This window comes from Mycteria americana, chromosome 3 (genome assembly GCF_035582795.1).
Source record: "Mycteria americana isolate JAX WOST 10 ecotype Jacksonville Zoo and Gardens chromosome 3, USCA_MyAme_1.0, whole genome shotgun sequence".
NCBI classification, from domain to species: domain Eukaryota; kingdom Metazoa; phylum Chordata; class Aves; order Ciconiiformes; family Ciconiidae; genus Mycteria; species Mycteria americana.
The window spans coordinates 74392590-74418381 of record NC_134367.1 but is presented as its reverse complement, the minus strand read 5'-3'; the positions used below and the strand labels follow the sequence as shown (position 1 = coordinate 74418381).

The 25792-nt window shown below is 37.1% G+C and overlaps 1 protein-coding gene across 11 annotated transcripts in view; it reads left to right on the top strand.

Annotated features, from left to right (window-relative positions):
* Positions 1-25792, top strand: part of STXBP5 (syntaxin binding protein 5) — a 115663-nt gene that overhangs the window by 80279 nt on the left and 9592 nt on the right. For 3 of the 11 annotated variants that reach the window (XR_012775303.1, XM_075499041.1, XM_075499043.1), the window contains 7 exons: positions 2244-2309; positions 5953-6012; positions 6109-6156; positions 13288-13338; positions 18130-18369; positions 22310-22679; positions 25365-25530. Coding sequence is in view for 10 of the 11 variants with exons in the window: in XM_075499041.1 (XP_075355156.1) it covers positions 2244-2309; positions 5953-6012; positions 6109-6156; positions 13288-13338; positions 18130-18369; positions 22310-22679; positions 25365-25530 (1001 nt within the window). In the remaining variant the exon portion in view is untranslated. The remainder of the gene's footprint in view (positions 1-2243; positions 2310-5952; positions 6013-6108; positions 6157-13287; positions 13339-18129; positions 18370-22309; positions 22680-25364; positions 25531-25792) is intronic. The other 8 variants (XM_075499044.1, XM_075499046.1, XM_075499045.1 and 5 more) reach the window with 8 other exon arrangements.

The following is a 25792-nucleotide window of genomic DNA, read 5'->3' as shown; positions in this document are numbered from 1 at the left end:
CTAATAGAGTCATAGATATAATTCCTTTTTATCTATTCCTGTCCCTTCTCTCTCAAATAATAGCACTGGTGGCTATGCTCAGACTTCCAAGGTTTATGTGCCATAATGATTGTCATAATGCACACTTACTCTTCAGTGGGATAAATCTTACCTAATGCATAAAATTAGTGTATAGGTTTATGATGAGAGACTCTTTTGGGGGTTTTCTGTCGGATCAGTTGATATGAGTTAAGATGTATATTAATCAAATCGTAGCCTCAAGACTTCTTACGAAGAAGCTAAGCATGCAGGTGTGTGACTTCATTCTTGGCTAGAGACTATTGCTGTCAATGCAGGATTTCACTTTTTATAGGAAAACTAGTGTGAGAAGCTAAAATCTTCCTGTGAAGATAAAGAATTAAAATATTTACAGGAAAGAGGAAATTAAGTTCCTGAACTGCGTGTCTGAATTTGTACAGTTTGGCTCCCAAAGGAGGATGATCTAGAAACACAACTATTTCTAAAAGTGCAGTACAGGTTTGTCCTCCCAGCACTGCTACTATCTAAAACTTGTATTGCTTGTTGGGAGAGCAGCACCTAGATTTTTTGAAAAATCTTTTTACACAACCCTGTCTAGTACAAAACATTTAGACTCCCATGTGTGTTTAAAACTCTGCTGCTTTCAGAGGTCACATCACACTTTGTTAGAGAATATGTACCACAATTATCCCATAGGGCTCGCTGATTTACTGATAGATAAATAAATAAATAAATTCATTTTTTCTTTCTCCTGTGTAGTGGAAAGGTATAGCTTCCACCTGGGATTTCACCATACATCTTAGAATTTAAATCAGTTCCTGGACTTTTCTTAAGTGTAGGCTTAACCAAGCCTTATGGTCATTTGACAATTTCATATCAGTCCTAGTCATTGAGTTTTGAGATTCAATCTGTACATGCTTTTAGTAATCTTAAAGACTACTTTGCATAAATGAAACTGTGTGTGAATGCAACATGCTTTTAATGTGTTCCACACTGATATGATATTTCAGGAGAACCTTTTTTCCTTTAAATTATTAACTTCCATTTTAGTATTTGGAAATTCTAAAGCTTTGATAGAGTAGTGCTGTTCCCATATTTTTTGTCATCTGTTAACATATATGTCCAGATGCACTAGTAAATGTGTAGAATACAGCTGTATAGACACGCTTTGCATGTGCAAGCCCTTGTTGCCTTAGCCATTACCATTACACCTCTCAAGCTTTTTGACTATTTGCAATATTTGTGTGCACGCGAAAACCTTTCATTTTAACAAATATTTCTTAACTATTACTGTCAAGTATTACATGCTTGTTTGCATTAGTATCACATCATGAAATTTCTGAAGGAAAACTTTATGATATAAACCTAAAGATGCATTACTAGCCTTAAAAATCAATAAAATTCACTTTTATTAATCGTGGGTAGTCTTGACAGCAATTTCTCATCAAAAAAGAAAATAGAAAAATTGCTTGTATACTTCTAATTAGTGCTATGGAATAATATTTAGGACCCTTATGAGGCAACTTCTATCTTTAGCATCTGATTGTGGACTCCTACACTTTATTTCCTTCACTGGGGTGGAAGGAATGAGTTTTTAGCTATTAACATATTGCAGTTATTCAAATGATCAGATTTGATGATGTAAGAATTGAGTGAAATTCCTCCATACAAGGAAGCACCCTAGAACCTGAATTCTGTAAGTGACATCAATAAGGAGTTTTGCTGGAAAATGAACTTGGCAATGCAACAGCAAATACAAAGCGTATCACTGTAACAGTGGTAAAATAATTTGAAAAAATGCACTTTATTTTCACGCATCATACTGCACGCATGATTGTAATCTTCAAGATCATCTGACCTTCTTTTGCAATTACATTTTTAATATAACTCTAGGATTTTTTCAAATCAGAAATTATATTTGTGCTTAGTATATATCTATCGCATGTAAATAATTAACTGTTCTGATAAGTCTGTCTTGCTGAAAATATGGTGGTTTTCACTGAAATTTAATGAGGAAGTGTGTTTTGTAAAGACAACTTTAATAGGAAAAAGTAAGTGACTCTACAGTCACTGTAGGTAATGTCCAAATTGGGGGGGGGGGGGAAAAATGTGAGAGAAATTCTATCACAACTGGTTGGTTTGTAGCTAATAAGAAATTCCTAACTGCAGTGGAAGAAAGGATAAAATAGCAACTGTATTTATTATACACTGTTTTTGTGTTCCAGCAGGTCTTTGTGATATTAACGAAGGTACAATGGTGCCAGAAGATCGCTGCAAATCGCCCACTTCAGGTAATCATAACTTTCGCTGATCTTCAGCTTATTTGCCTGGAAGATGGCATGCTTTAACTAGTTAAGTCATTACAGAAAACCTGTTGTCTTCTCACAAACTGTTTGAGCTGTCAAATTTTGCTACGTTGCACAACTGCCTTTTTAAAACAAGGCTGATTAAGAGATGAAATAGGAATATGTCATAAAGATGAGTGAAGAGGATATAATCTGAAATATTGATGCTTCAGGGACCATACTGCACAATGGAATTTTGAAACATTGATAAGAAATGCACGAATACCTGTAATAGTTCATGTGATTGTGTTTCAGAGTCCTCAAAAGTGGTAAAGATTATTTCTGTAAAAAGAGCTAGTTTACTTGTGCTTCCTCATAAGTTGTAAGTTACTATTTTTCTTTGGAATCAGAGGTCTTCAGAAACTGGCATCCTTACAAAGTAGGAGTTGCCTACTTAACACTCCTCCCCCCCCCCCCCCCCCCTTTTTTTTTTCAGTTGCAACTACTGTATGTGAATACTTTAAATGAAAGCTTCAGCAGTATGTAACACTGTTTAGTATTTTGTTTAATATTGGCTAGTTGAGGCTATAGCCATGTAAATAGTTAACAGTGCATGTCAATATATAGCATTTGAGATGAATATTTCATGTAGCTAAAAATTTGTTGCTTATCTTCGCCATTACTCTTCACCATTACATTTAAAAGAAAACTTTTAAAGTAATATGTCACTTTATCTGTTTCATTCAAAGCTGTACTCAAAATTAAAGGACAAAATGCAGGTTTACTCAAGTACCTAAAGTAGTATGTGCACTCTTTGCAGTGTAGTGCAAAATGGTGATCAGGATAGGAATCTAAAGATAGATTCCTTTTCTATCGTAGCCTGTGCCTTTCAAAGTCAAGTTGAAAGCATAGCAAAACAAAATATCCTGTTTGTAGCTCTAGTAGAAATTTTAACATAAATTTTAATTTCTGATTTGACAACTGCTGTCTTTTGATGTTAATTTTAAATTGTGCAAAACTCTCATCTAGATCAATGTAATTTTCTTTTTTGCTAACCCTTTCTTAGAGTAAATCAGATTTATTTATAATTAAAGCAAAATTTGGTTGGAAATGTTAATTGAAAAGTCTTAACTGATTTCATGACAAACCTATGTAATGCTAAGTATTGGCATGCTGAAGTTGTCAACTTCAGCATAATTTTTAATGCAAGCATTTTTTGTAGTGTTTGGAGTAAAGTGCATCTTTCCTATTTCATTTTTAAATATAAAGACCAATGTCTGTAAATAACTTGCTGTGCAGTCCTGCAGTTCCAGTAAATCACTTTCTCTGTCAAGGTTGAGGAAGGTTCTTACTAAGTTATGTGAATTTGAGCCACTTAAAGTCCAGGCTAAGTCTAGTTTCTGACAGACTGCTATAAAATGTGTAAAATGAACAGCTAACGAGTTGTAACGCTTAATCTGTATCCTTTTTTCCCCTTGCTCAATCATCACTCAAATGTCAGTCCAAACCACTTCCAACTGGTACCACTAAAACTTAAAACACTATTTAATTTGAATTAGAGGGTTTCTTTCAAAATTTGGAGTTGAAGTAAAGTAAAACTCAATTCACCGTTTCCACTCACAGTGCAATGAAAGCAAGCCCAAAGATGAAAATCAAGGTTTATATGGAAAAACCCTCAATTTAACAATTTTCCTCCCCTCCCTCTCTGTTTACCTCCCTCCTGGCTGAGTTGTGTTAGCTGAAGTAGGTTAAAAAATAATGCAATTTGCATATTTCTTTGAGGACCAAAAAAGGAGGCAACTTAAAATAGATGGATTCAAATGTCCTGAAAGGAAACAGAATTAGGGAAAATTCCTACTCCTGCAGAGGTAGAAATCAGTCTCCAGTTAGAGTTGACTATCTGCGAAGACTGTTTTGAAGTTAGTTCATATTGGAATAAAATCTAAAAGTTTGAAGAACTGGGTATTCTGTGAAATATATATATTCAGTCTTAGGTACTGTGAAAAATATATATATTTATTCAGTATATAAAGTCTTAGGTATATACACAATGCTAAAGAGAAATAAGTCTAAAGTACCAAAATTAGTGAATGGACAAAAGATGGAGGAGGAAAGCCACTGTTGCATTCCCCTGTAAAACAGAATCTTGAAGTAGCGAGGTTGGACTGTGCCTTGCTTCCCTCGGTTCTGTCCTCTCCTCCCAGCTCTCGGGGAATGGGATAAGCTTCATGGCAGGCTTTTCCAGTTTTCCTTTGAGAAAGGTACTCAGAGGGAGGCACCTCCCTCATATGGAAATCATTTGGCAATGTTTGTGAAGAGAGAAGAGCTGCAGTTTCTTAGGTTTGGTGTAAGTTATATACCTTTTCTGGGCAAGAGCACAAGACTGGAAAGGAGCTTGAAAATGGCATTCAGTTTTCAGAGAGGTAAGAGGGGACATTTTGGAGAAAGCAGCTGCACAGTATTGGTGAGCCTGAGCTGCAGGACAGAGGCCAGATTTAAATGAACTTTTTCCAGTCTAGAGGCTCTCTAGTTAAGAGGAAAATACACTAGCACAAGTTTGCTTGTTACTGGCTTTAAGATTGGAGGATGGGATTGGCAATTGAGTGCATTACTGGCTCTGACTGTTCCAATATGCTCTGTGAAACAGGCCAGCCACTGTTTGGGCTGAAGTCTGCATTTGCTCAAGTGATCTAAATCTTCCACCTCTTCCGCCTTTCTGTGTCCAGGTGAAGAGAAGTGGAAGCTAGACTTCCTCCAGTGGGTGGTTATACCGTTGAGAGGACTGTGAAAGGGACTACCAGCCTATGCAAGTTAGGAGAGTATCCTACAGTTTTAATAACACAGAGCTATAGAAATACTGTGAAAATGCAAGAGAAATAATAACTTTATCTCCTACTTTTTCTACAGAAGTTAAACAGTAATAAGCTTAGGCCCCAAGGATATTTATCTGACCCATAAAACATTGTATAGCATTGTAAACTGTCGGTTTTGTGTTCATGAGTGTCAAAATGTTTGTATTCTGTTCTTATTTTACACTTCCACTATATAAAATCCAATGAAACTTGGCATTTTCTTAGTTGAACTATGTTTTAATTTCATGACAATGGTAAGCCTCAAGTTGTGGCCTGTAGCCACCACTGTTTTTTCAGTTTTAAGGATTCAGAAAAATCCCAGGTGGCAGCATTGGCTCCGAGTTGTCTGTAGAATAGTTGAAGAACTGTGGCTCTACAACGACTTACTGTATTGGAAAAAAAACAAGTTTTCAAAACCTGAGTTTATTGTTACGGCAGTGTTCTGTGAATCATAATTTAGGTTAATCTTTGTGTCTGGAACCATGATTAGGACAGCAATCTAGTTATTCAATGTAAACATTTTATTCAATGAGAGAACTATTTCCAGCAATAAACTTACTGCACTGTGCAATATTGTACCTTGCATTATAATTTTTGTGGTTAATCTGAATATGGCAGAATTCCTGTCATACCAAAACAATTTGGACTTTATAGTATCTAGTACAGCTACAGAGAATACCAGTATCAGTATTTGATATTTTAATACATCTCCGTGTCTTCCTTAAACTCAAAGCTTGTATTAATACATTGCTTTTGTACATGTTTGTATATCCATCTCATTCTGTCTTCACTCATAGGTTCTGGTTCACCAAACAATTCTGATGATGATCAAAAAATGAATAATTTTATAGAAAAGGGTACAGTATTTTTCTTTTCTATAGTCTTATTTTTTTCTTCAGTTCATCCTTTGATACACTTAGATTGATCTTTTTTTATTAAAATATTATTTACAGTGAAGACCAAAAGCAGAAAGTTTTCCAAGATGGTAGCCAATGACATAGGTAGGAACTAGAAAAATTCTGCTCTGTTCCTAATCCAGTGCCTTACTCTATGCAACACTAACCCAGCAGCAAAAAAAACCAAAATAAAATTTATATTTTAATGCATTAAGTTATTAATTTTTCATTCTTTATGCTAATTGGTAATTCTATGGGCTGCTTCTGTACTAAATACACTGGGCAAAATAATTTTTTAAAAAATCAAGGATATTGGTGGTTTAAATTCTCTGATTTTACAATTGCACTTCTCTATTTTCTGGATGGGTTCTAATCCATACTAAGAGTTCAGTCTATGCAAGTCGCAACATTATTCCACTCCTCTTGCAAAGGTGCACTCTGAGAACATGTGGCTGATTTAATTTCTTTTTATGTGTTGCATTCATAGCCATATGGTCAGATTTCCATATGACTATGGTCAAGATAGAGGTAGTATCATGTTTTCTTTTAATCATCTGGAAGAGGACTTGGTCATATATGTAAGTACACCCCATTACTGTTCCAGAACTGTATTTACTTTTCTGCATCCAACAGCGACACAACACCCTCCCAGCTTGTGTCTTAACAATTTGGCGACAAAATTGCCTTGGAATATGTTGTACACAGGTAGATTGAACCCTTTTATGATTGGAATGGAAATTAACTCTGCTTCTGGCAACTGGGTCATTAAATAAATGAAGGCGAGAGGCTGTATGATTTAATTTTGGGAAAGGGACTCTTCCTTAACTGGGATATGGTTATTTTCATTTCAGAATCACTGTGTTAATGGTTCGTTTTGGTTTTGTTTAGTACATTAGTATATCGTTGTAGGAGGATTTCATTTTATCTCTAGTCAGATCAAAAGGTTGAAACTACTTTATATAATAAAACTGTTTACTAAACTACTATTTCATAGGTTGTGTGGAACCATAGGTTAAGACTAGGGAGGAAGAGATTTCTTTTCCTGTAGTTTCCCTTTGATTTGCTGTTTGGCAACTTAACTTTTATCCTAAACCATTAATCCCTTTCATCGTAATTCAGTAATTGAGAAGAATAATTCAAAATTCAGTGAGATAAATATGAGTATGATGAAGTCATCTTTTGGAATCTGAGGTACAGAATGAGGAAGAGCAAGAATATGCCCTTTGCTCGGTACTATGTTGAGCCCTCCTTGCAGTGGTAACAGAAATGTTAGGGAAGATGAGTTCTGAGACAGTGGAAGCTTGAATATAATTCAAGAAAGCAAATGACCGTCAATAATATATTATGTCAATGCATCTGTAATAAAATAAATTGAGTATCATTTACATGAGTATCAATTAGTATGTTCTCCTAAAGGAAATTCAGGCTAACTAGAAACTTGTGTTCAGTTCTTCTAATGAGAAAAACAATACTTAATCTTGTGCATGTTATATCAGTGCCTGCTGATGAGGTAATGTTTCCCTTTTGTCCCAAAGCAGTCTCTTCTGAACTTAAGACAGCCTATCTTGTACAAAAAAAACCATAGTATGTTTGAGTGTGACTTCATTATTTTTTCACTTTTTTCAAAGAGTAATGTTACAGTATTAATAAAACATGCTAATGACAATTCTATAGACAATTCTATTGACATCTGTTTCAGCTTGAAGCCTTTCAACTGAAAGTATTGTGAATGTTTTTCACAGCTAAAAAAGCAAAACATTTAGTTACAAGTAATACATTCTTCAGGGTGTAAGTTAAATGCAGAGTTAATTGAGACAATAATGCATTTGATGTGTAATTCATAAGTGTCTCCCAGTCAGCCCATACTGTGATTTGTGTAACTTGCACAGTTTATTGGAAGTTTAAAAAAACTTAATTATTTCATCTGCATTCTGTTAAAGTTTTGAGTGGTTCAATGCTGTGCACTGAATGTTTTGGGGTTTTTTTTTCACTGCCATGTTTTCTGTACCTTATTTGGCATGTTTACTCTGTATGGCTCTTTCTGAACTTAAATTCTAAGCTCTTCCACATAAGTAAAACACCTCTTCTTCGGTGTTAATAGTTGCATGTTTTTGCATTTCATTGTTTTAAACTGAATTGCCAACTAAGTGTGAATGGACAATGAGTTTTGTAAAATGCGTGTCGCTTACTGTCTTAACTTCACCATGTTATATGAAACAGTTTACCATCAGCTGTGTTCACATGGGTGAATTTGATGTATGTGGCATGGTCGTAGCTCTTTGCACTGGCTTATAGTGCGATCAGTTCAAGTTCTTTCCATTCTTTGTCAATGTGCGAAATATAACCGGTCAAATGGATTGTGAAACAGAACAAGAATTACTTAGGTTGATAATTGCAGTTGCTGTTAGTATCACTCCTGTGGTTTTTGTCACATGGGAACAGTGAGTAAGGGAACACTGCTTGCAAAGTAAGAAGTAATTTCATTTTGGTGATAGGGCTGTAAGGGGGTAACATACACATGCATTTAGAAATATGAAGCCATTGTCAGTTTAATCACTTTCTTGAAACTTGTGTAGACACATCTTCATTTCTACAGATTTCTATCATTAGTGACAGTATCAGACAAGGATTCTTGCTTCATGAAATGATGAAAAACCATCTAAGACTGCAACAATAGCATAAATAAAACAAAATGTAAATGCTTCATGTACCAACACTTCAGCTTTGCCATATATACTGTTAAGATCAGTTGGTCTTCTGTTTTTTCCTAAATACTCAGTTGTGAATGTTCTATGCTAAGGAATGGATAGTAACTCATCTTAAAGACCTATTGTAGAATATGTTGCTTTTGGGTCATTGTTTCCCTTTTATTTGCATCAGAGGTGAACTTTGGAAAAGTTGCAATTACCTTGGGTATATGGAGAATTCTTGGTTTAACCAACCATTTCTAGAAATTATAGAAAATACTGTGGCCATTATTAAAAGCAGCCATTTCTCTTAAGAATGGCAAATATTTGAAAGTATAAATAATGTGCTGTGAAGTAGTACAGAGAAGTGTAGATGAGCTTGTAGGAAGTATTTAATTTCTAAGGCGATGTCATTTTTATAGAAGGGGATTGTGATCCAACTTCAGTGGAAACAAAATCTTAAGCTGTTTTACTCATACTTTGGTCAGTTAAATATTGGCGTGAAGAGTTATATGCGATTAAATATATAGCTACAAAACAGGTCAGAAGTTAAGAGATATTGTAATGTCCATTTCTGGAAGAAGCTTTAGTAAAGGTGTATGCAAGATATTGTAGACTCTAAGACCTTCATAACTGTTCCAGTAGGCTACATGTTAAATACTTTTCAGGAAAATTGGTTTTATTTATTTTCTGCAGTTTATAAATTTAAAAACAATTGTAAACAATATTAGTAGGCAGATCTAAGCAGAGTAGCTTTAATTCCAAAATTCTATAATCCCTGTTGTTACTATTGACATAAAGTTTCTCACATTTGTTACATTCTAAGTGTACATCTAAATTTTTCAAACAGTGCTAAAGTCACTGACTGTTAATGCTGTTTTCATGGAATCAAATCTTAAGATGCTCATAAGTTCTCGTTTGCCCGAATGCCAGAGTAAGACTGTTTCTTCCAATGTGTTTTTAATACTTTGCTCTAATTTTGGATATACCAAGTACATCTTTTCTCACATTCTCTTGTAAAATGGTTTTATTATTCTTATATCAAATTTAGAGATTTCAGCATTGATAATTATTTCTCTATTGTACTGTTGCCAGTACAATACTCAATTCTTTAAGCATCTTGAGATTGGTAATGTAAATCTTTCACTTCTGTGTAGTTGTCAAATATAGAATAATTTGGGAACTTTGGTATGTCTAACAAATTCTAAGCTGCTTAGTTATTTCTCATGAAATGTTAAATGAAATAGGCTTTATGTAAACTGTTCTCATCTGTCAAAACACCAAGACACTTGTCTCCTTTATAATATTTAGAAACTCTCTTAAGGGTTTTAGGCTGTGTCCTTAAATAGGGAATGGATGAGAAATCACTCTATTGCTTTCAAACTGATGTGCTATACAGTGTAAAGTATCAGCTCAGGATAACCCACTGCAAATAAAATATAACCATTACCTTTAAGCCACAGCTTCCTATTGATAGTCATGTCTCAGCCTGCACGTTTTCTTCATTGGTTGAGCCGGCTATGCTGAAATATAACACACTATGCCGAGGTAACTTTTCATAGTTTAACACCTGCCCCTGAAGCCTGACCTGTGAGAAATCTCCAAGAATCCTGAACGTTGGTTTTGGACAGTTCTCCAATATCATACTTTTACCGGATACTTAATTATATATATATTGGCAACAGAAAGAATGTGTGTGTGCCTGTGTATGACTCTAGATTTTCTAATGTAGAGGAGTATTAAATGCAGGTCTAAACACAGGCAAAATAGCCATTGTTGCCTTGAGCAGCAGTGTGCCAGGAGGAGCAGAACGGCTCTCTGTCTCCTTGTCTCGCATCACCTGCGGAAGGGTAGTCTTGGCTATAAATGCCGCAGCAGCCACCACCACCGTGAAGAGAGGTATTAAATTCTGAGATGACAGCTACTACTTGAGGTCGGGCACACCCAGCAGGAGCAGTCACCATCGCCTTTGCCCTGTTGTACAGCTGCAGTAAAAAGCCTGACATTGAGTGCTTTCTCTGCAGATCTCCATCCTGTCTTTCCAATTCTCTGATTTATATCTTTTGTGTCGTAGAAGTTGTCTAGCATGTTGCTGGCTTTCATCTGAGGCATAGCAAAACTGAACTTTCCAAAACTATTGTAAACCATAAGCCAGATATGAATACAGGTTTTTTTTATACTAAGCAATGTTAGTTAAAAACAGCTTAGCTGGTAAAATATTCCTATTTTCTTATTGCATCTTTAGGCACTTTTTTCTTTAAACACAAGGTGGCACTACTGCTATTTAAATAGGTTTTTGTTTCCTATTTACATTTGAATTATTGAGTTTTTGACACATTAATGTATGTTTTGAAATGTATTTTTTTGCATAGCACTTCACCATTTCTAGCAATGACATCCTTTTTAACAATTCATGTATCCTCTTGTCCTATTAATGAGGCATAGTTCAGTGTTTGTAGAAAATTGTCTGACAAATTTGTCTTACCTTATCAGCCTAGTTCACACAGCTGGCTTTTCACTAAAGAACAAAAAGCTAAAACTGTAGATTGACTCTTAGAATCCAACACATTTGCCTGTACTTGTTATTCCCTGCTATGTTACCTGTTATCTAGTATCTTTTTTTTGTCAGGTTTCTCCAAGTTGTTAAAATTGTGTGTTTAAACATTTCTATTTGAAAAGCCAAAAGTGACTGCTCTGGTCTTCAAAGTGACTAAGTTAATTAATCATTGCTGGTATTCATACATGGTAAAAGCTGTGAAAAGCCAAAAATTATTATTATTTTATTATTATTTATTATTTTAAATATTATAAAATTATTTTGTGTGCATACTTGAGCTTTTGTTCAGTATCTCAGCTTTTATGATTTACATGTCTAACACAGAAAACAAGTCTTATGATGAGGAGCACCCATCTTGTAATTAACAATTCCAGATGAGGTTTCATGATCTCTTTTCAAGCTGACAGCAAAAAGATGGACTCCTGGTCACTAGTGTTGTTTTGTACCACAGTTTTCTGTTTGTATAGCTGAGCTCTGATCTGAAACAGCAGTTGATCTTGTTGAAAACAGCCGTTGGCAGAAACTTCATTTAGATGAGTTTTGGCCTCACCATTAAGCTAGGCAGATGCCAGTGCAAGGATGAGGGTAGAAAACATGTCGTCGGACTGCCCTTTTCAGTTTCAGCCTGCACTAAAATAAGTTGGTGATTAGCATTTCAGTCTGAGAGTAAGTAATTTCAATTTAATTTGAATAGGACATACTTTGTAACATTGACACATTAAGGAAATTAGAAGATTATTTCTGGAGTCTTATTCTCAACTTTTTATAATGTATGGTAGGAATAAAACTGTTCAACTATTCAGATAACTAGCACTTGCAATATTGATGAGCATAATTAATGATACAGTGAAGTATTTCACTTTTTGAAGGAGTGGAAGTAACTTTAAATCACATGCAGTTCTTCAGGATATGTAGAAAACAATGATTTCTGTTAAAATGATAATTAGAATGAGTTAACTCCATTTTTAGCTGAGAGAAGCAGCAAGATTCAGGCTGCTTTATGACTGGTATCCATTACAAGGTACTCCTAGAATTATGAGGCTATTCTCAACATCTGCTTTAGGTAGAGAAGTATTACCCTTACAAGGTAGTGAAGAATTCAATGATATATCAAATTCAAGCATGTGGCTGGGAAATAAATTCAGAATCTAGCCCTTGTCTAGTTGTTAAGCTACATCAAAATTATTCCTTCTTCAGTAATTGTTGAAAGAAAGTTGAAAGAGGGATGTATGGGGCTGCTAATTTACTAGTGACTTTTATTATAGCAGCATTTGTTAGCATTGTACTGCATTTTAAATGGACCACGAGATTTCCATTCCTATAAAGAGAATTTTCCAAGTTGGGGATGAGTTCAAGTGCTATTTTTTTACTTCAGCAATATTATCAAAATTATACTATCTTTTGTTTGACAGTGTTGCAAGTGTTTGTATGCTGCTGATCTTATCAGTATTCTCTGTAACGTCTTCATTCTTCTAAGGTTGCGGATTGCATCTCAGATTACTAGCTTTTTACACATTTGCATTAATGTTTTAGCATAATTAAAAGTTCATCTTTTTCTCTATTTTAAGTATCTCGGGTTTGATCAGGAAGTAGGGCAGAAGAAGAGGGGATGGGATGTTAACTTTATGTAAACTACAGTGCATGTTCTTGCAATAGCCAAGAGTCTGTATTCTGTCCTCTCACCTGAGGAGATAAAACTTGAGGTTGAGCCAAAGCAAAATTCATCCAATCCATCGAGTTCTGCCTGAAGCCTGAGGAGAAGTGAAGCTTGGCAAAAGTCATAAAAATGCTGTATTTGGGGTTTTTGATATCTTCCATGTTTTACTTTGCACCCTCCCTTGTGGAAGGGAGGCTCTGCTTTAGTAGAAATCCTGTGAAGTACTGCAATTAATGTAATAAACAATGATATATTAAATATTGGGAAAGAAGCAAATAAAGGCCAGCAGAATCATGTTTATTCTTTTTAAAAAAAAGATATACTTCACTTTTCAGCAAAGATGTCCAGGAAGCTAAGTTTGCCAACTGAGTTAAAGCCTGATTTAGGTAAGTTTACATAGTTGATTTTATTTTTACTAAAACTGTTTTACAGAATGCGAGTACATTAAAGAAAGAGTCCTAAATTATGTAAACTATCATGACTTTGTTGCATTTATCTGAAGTGTAGAACTAAAATTTTAATTCCACTCTTTTGGGGGGCTCTCAGGCACAAAATGTCGTTGCTGTCGTCATAAGGTAAGCCTGCAAATCTTGTACATGGCTTATCGCACTTTGGTTGTAATTTTTAGGCATCTGTCACTCACTTTATCAGTAGTGCTGTGATAGCAAAAGTGTGAATAAGCAGGTAATGTAAGGAAAATTGCTGCCTGTTTAGGACCATCTGATACATTTTAAATTGAAAAATGAAGTATCTTAATAACAGGATATGTTGAGGTCCACTCAACAAATAGTTGGACATAGTTTTACAAATGTTAATTGTCTTGTGACCACTCTCTCTAAATGAAAATAGTATACAGCTGTTTGGATGGATGACCAGTCTGAAAATTTTGATTTTCTTGAAAAAGCACAGTAACTTTTTATATAAGAAGCAGTTCAGTTAGTTGTGAAGTCTGTAGCGCTAAAGGTCATTATATTGCATAACTAGAACAGTATACAAATGAGTAGATTTATTATTTTTTATTAGTACTTTGCCAGCTTGTAGATCAGGTCCAGCTTCCCTGCCTTGTTCTCTAAAGATGATGGGGGACAGCTGTAGACCTACAGCAGTAGATGCAGCCTGAATGTGAAAGCTGCTTTCTGCCTGCCACAGCTTGCTCCCCCTCCTGCAGCAGAATTGCTACCACAACCCCAGCAGAAGACAGACCAGGATCAGACTGGCAGCTGCAGAACTGTGTATTTGACAGCTGCTGCTATCAGCAAGGAAAGAGTCCATGGCACTGGGATATCCTGAAACTGAGCTGGACCTCCCTCATTTAGAATTTACAGTTACAGCTTGCTCTGCTCAGAGAAATGTGAAGTTGGAAGGAACCCTCAGAGATATTTTATTCCATTGCTCTGGCAAAGATCCAGCTGTCTGACAATTTAACCTCGCATCTATTTGTGAGGCTCCAATAAATAAGTTTTTAGAAAAATCCCAGACAAAGTTCCAATGTTTTATAGTCAACTACACAAATTTCCTGTTATTTAATCAGTCTTCCTTGCTTCCATATTTACTTTTTCTTGTCCTTTCCACAATGAACAGGGATAACAAGTGCTCCCTAGCTTTTTGTTAGCCATCTTTTATGCTGTTGAAAGCTGTCATCATATCTTCAAAAATGAAGATTAGAGATAATTTATTTTTACAAAGTTCAGTTCCTTCTCCTTTTTTAGGTTATGTTGTCTTAATCTAGGATGGCTTCTGTTAATCTCCTCTAGACTTGGAATTTTTCCTTATCTTTCTAAAATTCTTGTGCCCAGAACTAGAGGGATTTAACTGTGGCCTTGTTGGTACAGAAGAGCAGAAAAATTTGATTTTTCTTTTCAATCTGTCTGTTCTTCCTTACTATGTGTTGTGGTTTAACCCCAGCTGGCAACTAAGCCCCACAGAGCTGCTCGCTTACTCCCCCGCGGTGGGATGGGGGAGAGAATCGGAAGACTAAAAGTGAGAAAACTCGTGGGTTGAGATAAAGACAGTTTAATAGGGAAAGCAGAAGCTGCGCAGGCAAGCAAAACAAGGAATTCATTCACTACTTCCCATGGGCAGGCAGGTGTTCAGCCATCTCCAGGAAAGCAGGGCTCCATCACGTGTAACAGTGACTTGGGAAGGCAAATGCCATTGTGCCATCACCCCCGTTCCTTCTTCTTCCCCAGCTTTCTATGCCGAGCATGACGCCATATGGTATGGGATATCCCTTTGGTCAGCTGGGGTCAGCTGTCCCGGCTGTGCCCCCTCCCAGCTCCTTGTGCCCCCCCAGCCTCCTCGCTGGTGGGTTGAGAAGCAGAAAAAGCCTTGACTCTGTGTAAGCCCTGCTCAGCAGTAATGAAAACATCTCTGTATTACCAACACTGTTTCCAGCACAAATCCAAAACATAGCCCCACACCAGCTACTATAAAGAAAATTAACTCTGCCTCAGCGGAAACCAGGACTCTGTTTACTAATGGTTTAGGGATAATTTCAGTTCAGGGTGAATTTTATCATACACTGCAAACTGGACCACATTTGTACTTAAATATTATCCAATTCATTCTAATTCTACTGTTGTTTTACTCCCAGTTCTTTGATAGCAATAAGTACTTAGAAGTGGGTTTTTTATGAAGACTGGAGAAAAGAGAGTGCTGAAATACTTTCAGTATTTTCCGATCCTGAAAGAGTTACAGCATTTTCTACATCACTTAACATTTGCTGTTCTTTCTACTGAAATAATTGACATTTTTTGTCATCTCACTTCTGGTATACTCATAAAATAGTTTGCACCTTCCAAATTGTAATAGCCTTTGACTGGTTTTGCTTGACTTTGCGCATGTGAGAATACCTGCACATAGATGCCTCATTTTGTTTTGTGTAAAATTCTTCTAGGTTTTCAGGGCTGTAAATAATTTCCTTAGGCAATTACAATCTCTCTTTATTTTACTTCGATCTTTTCCTTCTCGCGGGATAGCTTTTGCATAGTGTTCTTCAGAGATTGTCAGCTTGCTTGTATTCACTTGTGTGGCCATATCTGCTGGCTCTAGGAGACAGCTGAAATGCCTTTCTCCCAAGTTTGTTATCACTTTCTGTCCATTCTTTCCATGGCTTCTTGAAACCTACTATTCCATGATCTCGTTCCTTCAAATTACTTTTCTGTCTTTAGATCTTTAACCTACCCCTTTTCCTCCCTAAATAGCCAAAACAAAATCTAAAGTATGTGCTTCTGTATTTATCCTCCACTTTCTAAAACAGAAGTTATCTTGAACATACTCTAGTCTGCATTATAATGTTGCTTTTCAATGTTGTAATCCAGATGATTAAGGTGCCATTGCCACTAGGTCCTATCCTTTGGCTTAGTGGCTCAAAAGAGCCTCATCTTTCTACCCTTCTGACAAAGTGTGTAGTGGGTCATCACACTTGTTCCTTCCTCTTCATCTGAAACTAATCCATTAACAAACCACAGATTCTTCCTTGACTTCAGGATAAATAATATGCACTAATGCAGTTAAACTCTTTACCCCCAGTTCCCTTTCCTGAATGAATGTCCACTCTCCACAATGCCTGTATTGTCTGGCAAGTTAATTTTGATGTGGTCTTTCCTGTCCATTTCAATGCTTCTGGAATTTGTACACATGCTCTTCAAATGGCCAGATGCAACTCAACAAATGCACATTTCATTTTATGCCTGTTGCAGTTAATGTATGATTATATTCAGACTGATTAATCCATGTTAGAGTTGAAAAAACGTTAGGTTAGTAAATATTCAAACCTGAAGAAATAAGCATCTTAAGAGTTTGTGGTCATTAGAAGAATTATAAAAACAAACAATTGGTTTTGTTGGTTTACGGTGGATTTGATTTTTTTAAAATGTGAAAACTTAGTAGGTCAACCACTCAGATGTTGACATCCTTTCCTTTTATAATCCATGTTTTACATTTGACTTAGCTAAAATTTGGCAGGACAATAATTTTTCTATCCTTGTTGCAGTAAGACAAGTATCTCCTGAGAACATACACTGTGTTGAGTAGATGTCTGTATTTAGTTGGTTGAAATGTAGTTTGTATGCTTTTCAAATGCATGTTAGATGTTCTTTGTAGAAAGTCTTGCAATAATTTCATTAAATTAGCATAGTGATACTTCCAGAAAGTATGTGGTTAAATATTGCTCTTTAGCTCTTAATCATGCTTTAAAGGTGCCCGTTACATCTATACCTTACCCAAAGATCCAAAACAATAACTTAATTTTTTAAAAGTCATGATATAAATTTCATCAAGCTTTTACTAGCAAGTAAAACAAGTAAGTAAAACAAGTTGTCTTGTGCTAAAATTTTGGGATGATGAGTTAAAGCATTAATTTGTGAATGCACAGATAAATTCAGACATGCTGATGTGTTAAGTATCACCACATGTACAGACAGCACACAACTAGAATGGAGCAGCACGTTTGCTGGTTTGAGGGTTTTGTTAATATTAGAATTCACTCTCTGTTACAAGAACCTTACTTGCTAAGCAATGAACTAGATGTTCTGAACAGTTTCTTAGTGCCATTTTGTACAGAACTCAAAACAGAAATCTTCAGCTTTGCATACCAGTGCCAGGGGCATTTGGTAGCATTTAATGTTTCTCTTACTAAAAGTTCAGGTGTGTGTAAATAGCCTGTTAGACCTCCTCCATACAGTTTCCTAAAGTGGGACAATATTATTGTGAGTCATTACAGGTTACATGTTATCATGCTGTCTGGATGTCACTGCAGTTCTTAAACTAAAATAGTTATATCTTCATAAGATTATTAAACGATGTTCTATGGAAGCCAATATATTTTAATCTGATCAATGAACTAATTGGCAGAGAGGTTTGTAATTCAATTTTTTTAAAGGAGGAGTCCTGTTTGATGACTTATTCTCTGTCCCACAAAGACAGAAATACGCATAGCAATTGTTCATGACAATTACCTAATGCCAACCTCTGCAGAAAAAGACTGGGCACTTTGTTCAGGATACAGTGTTGAAAACTGGGCCAAAAGGAAATACAACTAAGGAAGAATACAGGAGTAAAAATCAATAGAATGGTAGTTAGTATATACCTCATGCTAAAGAACAAAAAAGAAAATCCAATTTCTTTTAATGCCTGCATTTTGCCATTGTTTTTAATTAATACTGATTTATTTTCAGATGTCAAAGACAACTCTTTCAGTCGATCCCGGAGTTCTAGTGTAACTAGCATTGATAAAGAGTCACGGGAGGCAATTTCAGCTCTTCATTTTTGTGAGACTTTCACAAGAAAGGCCGATACATCACCTTCCCCATGCCTGTGGGTTGGGACCACACTGGGTACAGTGCTTGTCATTGTGCTGAACTTACCCCCAGGAGGAGAGCAAAGACTTCTTCAGCCTGTAATTGTTTCTCCTACTGGTATGTACAAAGCAGATAGGCTAAAGTATACTTTGATAAAGTATTGTTGTTGTTCATATTTTTTTAAAGAAACTGTTTTTCTCAATTATGGATTAATTGCAACTTAGTATATACTTCATTGATTTAGCTACTAAGGTTAGCTAGTAACCAATCTAGACTGGTTACTTCATTACCAGAGTTTTAAAGTTGCAAAGTTGAAAGTATATCATATAATATAAAAATACCATGTTAACGCATACTTGCTGAGAAATCCATATTTTCTAACCTTAATGTAGTATGTAGTAACTGTTAAACAGAAATAGCAGAAAAGATGAGTATTTCAAATGCTCAATTTATTTATTTTTTAGTCATGAGGTAGGAAACTTTCAGTTTTCCTGCATCATGAAGAGGAAATACAAATTATGGGTTGTATATTGAACAACTAGCTTTAAATATTAGTGATAAAATATTCCTTTAGATTATTTAGGAATTATTATTTATACAAACCTGTGAGAGGTTTTGTATCTTGTTTTTCCTGATACACAGCAGCTGATTTTGTTGTAATTATTTATTAATGGTTTGCTGAATGTGCTGTTAGGCATAGATTTGGCTTTCCTGCTACCACTGTCTCATGCAGAACATGCTGCTCTGCTCCACTTTGCTCACACAGATGGTATCAGGACATGCAAATTGCAATGCTATTTGATTGAAATAGTGATTAGGAATAGTGTGACCTCTAGACCATATTTGATTTGTGCTTATCAAGTATGGTATTGGCAGCAGTATTCAGATTTGGTAACATTTGATCGTAAAGGCACGGTGCAGACTGGACAGTATGTTTAATCACTGGATCTGCAGCATGAACCTTAAAAGATACTGCCGCATGTATGATTTTTTGTGTACTTAGCAAATGTTCATGTTTTTACTTGCATGTGAAGACATATAAGTAAAATAAGAAATGTATTAGCTTAAGATCTGGCCTACCGATACAGTGATTTAAACAGTGGGGAGGGAAAACTTTCCCTCTGTCCATTTATGCTAGAGAAGTGGATTCAAATGTGAGCTGCAGCAGAAAAAAACCTCACATGTTGCTTGTTTCTGAACCTGTCTGTATTGAAGAAAAAGGAGGTGCTTACCTTAGACTAATAGAAGTGTCTTTACACGAATGCATGCAGCATGGGCAACAAACAGGAGGAGCTGGAAACTACCATGCTGCTAGAAAGCTATGACCTGATTGCCATTACTGAAACCTGGTGAGATCAATCCCATGACTGGAGTGTGGCTATCAATGGCTAGAGACTATTCAGAAGGGACAGGCGGGGAAGGAGGGGCGGAGGTGTTGCCCTCTATATCAAGAAATGGATAGAGTGTGAAGAGCTGTCCCTGAAGAACAGCCGCGAGCAGTTCAAAAGCTTATGGGTAAGAATTAGAGACCGAGGCAACAAAGGGAACCTTGTGGTTGGTGCCTACTACAGGCCGCCTGATCAAGAGGAGCCTACTGATGAAGCCGCCTTCCTCTAGCTACAGGAGGCTTCACACTTGCAAGCTCTTGTCCTACTGGGGGACTTCAGCCACCCCAGCATCTGCTGGAAAAGTAGCACGGCAAGCTGTAGGCAATCCAGGAGACTCCTGGAGTGCTTTGAGGATAACTTCTTAACCCAGGTAATGGACACCTCTACCCAAGGGGGTGCAATACTGGACCTGATGGTCACCAATAACAAGAAGGGCTTCTACAGGTATATCAGCCAGAAAAGGAAAGTTAAAGAAAGCATACCTCCACTGATGAACAAGAATGGTGACCTAGCATCAACAGACAAGGGGAAGGCTGAGGTATTCAACGACTTTTTTGCTTCAGTCTTCTCTGGCAACCGCTCTCCTCACTCCTCCCAAGTCAATGGACAACATGTTGGGGACCGGGGGTAAAGCCCCTCCCACTGTAAGGGAAGATCAGGTTTGTGACCACCTGAGGAACCTGAACATACATAAGCTCATGGGGCCTGATGAGATGCATCCCAGAGTCCTGAGGGAATTGGCTGATTTAGCTCCTAAGCCACTCTCCATGATATTTGAAAAGTCATGGCAGTCAGGTGAAGTCCCTGGTGACTGAAAGAAGGGAAACATTGTGCTCGTTTTTAAAAAGGGTAGAAAGGATGACCCTGGGAGCTACTGACCTGTCAGCCTCACCTCTGTGCCTGGGAAGATCATGGAACAGATTCTCCTAGAAGCTATGCTAGAGCATGTGGAGGACAGGGAGGTGATTCGAGACAGCCAACGTGGCTTCACCAAGGGCAAGTCCTGCCTGACCAGCCTAGTGGCTTTCTACGAGGGAGTTACCACATCAGTGGACAAAAGGGAAAAGCAATGGATGTCATCTATCTGGACTTCTGTAAAGCCTTTGACACAGTCCCCCGCAACATCCTTCTCTCCAAATTGGAGAGTTACGGATTTGATGGGTGGACTGTTCAGTGGATAAGGAATTGGTTGGATGGTTGCATCCAGAGGGTAGCGGTCAACGGCTCAATGTCCAGATGGACATCAGTGATGAGTGGTGTCCCTCAGGGGTCCATACTGGGACCAGTGCTGTTCAATATTTTCATCAATGACATTGACAGCGAGATCAAGTGCACCCTCAGGAATTTTGCAGGTGACACCAAGCTGAGTGGGGCAGCTGACACACCAGAAGGATGGGATGTCATCCAGAGGGACCTGGACAAGCTGGAGAAGAGGGTCTGTGTGAACCTTATGAGGTTCAACAAGGCCAAGTGCAGGGTCCTACACCTGAGTCGGGGCAATCCTCGGTTTCAATACAGGCTGGGGGATGATGTGATCAAGAGCAGCCCTGTGGAAAAGGACTCGGGGGTACTGATGGACGAAAAGCTGGTCATGAGCCAACAATGTGCGCTCGCAGCCCAGAAGGCCAACCATATCCTGGGCCGCATCAAAAGAAGCGTGGCCAGCAGGTCGAGGGAGGTGATTCTGCCCCTCTGCTCTGCTCTGGTGAGACCCCACCTGGAGTACTGCATCCAGCTCTGGAGCCCTCAGCACAAGAAGGACGTGGACCTGTTGGAGCGGGTCCAGAGGAGGGCCAAGAGAATGATCCGAGGGCTGGAGCACCTCTCCTATGAGGACAGGCTGAGAGAGTTGGGGTTGTTCAGCCTGGAGAAGAGAAGGCTCTGGGGAGACCTTATTGCAGCCTTTCAGTACTTAAAGGGGGCCTATAGGAAAGATGAGGACAGACTTTTTAGCAAGGCCTGTTGTGACAGGACAAGGAGCAATGGTTTTAAACTAAGGGAGGGCAGATTTAGACTGGATTTAAGAAAGAAATTTTTTACAACAAGGGTGTTGAGGCACTGGAACAGGTTGCCCAGAGAGGTAGTGGAGGCCCCATCCCTGGAAACATTCAAGGTCAGGCTGGATGGGGCTCTGAGCAACCTGATCTAGTTGAAGATGCCCCTGCTCACTGCAGGGGGGTTGGACTAGATGATCTGTAAAGGTCCCTTCCAATCCAAAGCATTCTATGATCCTATGATGATAACGTTTATTGTTGATATTAAGCACGTTGTGTACTCCTCAGGAGAGAATGAAATTAGTTGCATTTATGACACTGAACTTGAATACAAATGTGCATTCCGGCTTGGCTCTTTAAGAGAGCCAAATGTGTAAATGTGTAAATGTGTAAATGTAAATGTGTACATTTCCATTGAAGTTAATAGAAGAGTATGCATACACTTAACCCTTGAAAACTGGTTTAACGTTTTATTGAATACGTATGTGCTCTTGTATGTGCCTCACTGGTTTTTAGATAACCATCCAAAGGTTTTGGTATGTCTGTGTTGCTACAGAGGCAAGCCTAAGTTCTTGTTTTCTCTTCATTTTGCTAGCTGCTTAAAGGAATATTTTGTAGCTGGAAAGACAATTTAGGAGAACTGTTTCAGAAATGTGTTCAACTTCTTTTTCCTAGGAACAATCCTGAGGCTAAAAGGGGCAATCTTGAGAATGGCTTTTCTGGATACTACAGGATCTTTGGTCCCACCAGCACATGAACCCTGGAGAGAACACAATGTTCCTGAAGATAAAGATGAAAAAGATAAATCGAAAAAGCGACGACCTGTCTCAGTGTCCCCCTCTTCCTCTCAGGAAATCAGTGAAAACCAATATGCAGTGATATGTTCAGAAAAGCAAGCAAAAGTTATCTCACTGCCATCCCAGAACTGTATTTATAAGCAAAACATAACAGAGACTTCTTTTGTTCTTCGTGGAGATATAGTGTCATTGAGTAACAGTATCTGCCTTGCATGTTTCTGTGCCAACGGACATATTATGACTTTTAGGTAAGACCTGTTTGAAAGTAACTTAAATATAAAACAAACAAACAGTCTTCTGCTAGATAAAAAGTTTCCTTTTCCATAAGAATATGAATTAAAAATTCTACATTCACTCAGTGTTCATGAACTTCTAACACTTGGGCCTGGATAATTTTGATTATGCATTCCTATTAGCTATGCCTTTAACACATGAAAAAGTTTACCAGTTTAGCTGAAGCTACCCTGATTCAACAAATAGTTCCAAATGTGTGATATAGGTCCTTGAGTTGGTGAAGATTCTCAAATGTGAATTTACTGCCTGATGGTGAAAACTGCCTCGAGTCAGGCCTTCAGCTGGTACCTGACCACAACTCTGCATATTTTTGTGCAGCTTTTTGCATCACATTCATGCCTCAAGCTTACCTTTTTTGTTGTGTAGCTTGCTCATGTCTTAAAGGCCTTAAACTCAGGCTATAAAGCCAAGATTACTTGCTAGCAGTTGTAGTAGAGAAATAAGTCATCTAAAGTAAGGGCTTTTAAGTTACGCGTTTAAACGTGTAAAAGTAATGTTTGAACGTACTTGCATGTCACCTACGTAACTTTAACATGTCCTTTTTCTTGAATATTTCCAAATGCTATTTTATTTTGAACAGCAATGTGTATATATCTATACCCTTGCACCTACATTTTAGTCCTGGCTAATGCTAAGATGAATGTGGAACATGGCATTATAAAATTGTGCCAGTAAAATTCCTGAAAGGTTATTTTTAAGGTTGCAAAAACAAGCTCTCAGCTTGGGAAATTCTCTAAAAAGATACTTCTTCAGGAAGTTGTTAGGAATAAAAATAAAGCTGACCTGATGCATACTACAAATAAAAAATAAGTTATGATTGTTAAGTCTGTTAACTCCATTGATCTGTATCCCAACATATATTCTACACATCTTTAGAAAATGCTGCTCACCTTGCAGGGCAAGCACTCTCCCCTCCCCCCCACCCCGATTAAAACTGAACTTAATGTTCAGGTACCATATATTCAAACAAATTCTGTTTATCTCAGGATTCATTTTGTTTTCTAAAGAATTTTGCATAGAGGTAGGTGCTAAATTACAACTATTGCATTATTACATTGTGTAGGGAAGCTGAACTCCCAAGTATTAACTCCATTTCATAAGCATGATTTGCTGCTGGGAAGTGGAGCACTTAGTGTGCTGTTTGTGTAAAGTTGTCGGAGCATTGTATCATACCCAAGATGCCCAATACTTATCAACTGATGTAAGTTTAGATCAGACTTATGATTCTGTTACAGATTTGTTTGATAGTCTAAAAATGCTATCATGGATGTCATGCTTGTCCTATCTGATCTAATGTTTTTGTGGTTTGTCTTGAAGCTGTAAGGATGTTTTATGCTTCCATTGGTCTGAAGCAAAGCACTTCCCTGTTACTAACTCCCTCTTAGGAATATTCTTATTTTAGATACGTGCATGGCAGAAGTGTCATTTCTGGGTGATGTGCTTACAAGAGAATATTGCTTTTTACTTCTTACCTGTAGAACTTGCATCCAAAGTCATGTTACCTGTTCTCCTTCCTTTTGTTTGTCATAGATGAAGTCTCCTGCTAAGAGATAATTCACAATCTGTAAAATGCAAGCATTTTTAATTTAATTTAAATGCAAGCATGCTTAACATTTAGAAATCTCAGTACTGTACAAAAAAAAAAAAAAAAACCAAAACAAAAAAAACCAAACCCCAACACTTACTGTTGCAGTTACTACATCTTTCTTTTTTGTTGCTTTTGGCTTCACTTTTCCCCTTTACTGCTTCTTTTTAGTTTCTAGAAATAATGATTTTATGCAGATGGTATCTGTAGCAGAAGCTGCTTAATGCATTGTTGGTACATTTGCAGCTAACATCTGTGTACATTATGTCTTTACAAAAATCTCACAGGGGATGTTTTGAGACAGTGCTTTATTTTGGGTTCTCTTTATCAAGACATAAGGTGTTCAGTCACTTCTTACTTGCATTTATTATTACTTTGAGGGAGAGGAATGTTTGGTAGCAAGAGCATTGTTACAGCCTGAGCGTGTTGCATCTGTTCTTCAGTAGCTTGATGCAGTAAGTACTGCAGTTACATGTGCAGAATCAGAAAACACAAGGTAAGCGAACTTTACTCTAGGAGGACTTCCTCTTAAACGTGCAGTCAGACAAAAAAGGTGGACATAATTCATAATATTGTTGTTTGAGGCTACTGAATCCTGTTTTCCTTTGAAAGCACACTCCTGCATATTTCCAAGTGTTCTTGAGGAGAGGTCTTTTAGACTTGTATTTTTAGACAAGGAGAAATTCTTCACCTGAGAGAAGAGGCAGGATGTTTAATTGTAAACTTTTGGCAGATGCTTATCAAAATACTTCGTTAGTAATTACTGAATAATGTTTCAAGTGAATCTGTGATTTGCATGCTCAGAGTATCATTTAAATGATGCTTTTAAATGCATCTGTGATGCAGATGTTTAAATTTCATTTTTGACGTGCTACCTTGAAAAATCTCATCTTTATGTTTTGAGATTTTGTAATTGCATTAAATGATACCCTGTTCATGTGGTACTTATGCAGGTGGTGAAGAGAAAAATAATGTATCGCAGCTTAAAAATGAGCTATTTGATCAATAATAGACAATCCTGCTATATTTAATTTTTTTAATTCTTTTTCTTAAGTTTGCCAAGTTTAAGGCCATTGTTGGATGTATATTACCTGCCACTCACCAATATGCGGATAGCCAGAACATTCTGCTTCACCAATAATGGACAAGCACTCTATCTTGTCTCACCAACTGAAATACAGAGGCTCACCTACAGTCAAGAAACATGTGAAAATCTTCAGGTAATGAATTTTAAAAATGACTGTTTTCTGACATAGATATACTGAGGTTCACGGTTCTAGATTCATGGTGCTTATAGTAATTAAGTTTGTTATACAGCCAAGCACTTCGGCTTTCATGCTTTGACTGTTCTCACTGTGGAGTCTGATTCAGGATGAATCACTTCCCCAACTCTTAAATTTTACGGTTTCATCCATTCTCTTGTATTTGAAACAGTTTCTTACTTAATTTCCTTTTTGATCATTATGAAATGTCCCTGTTTAA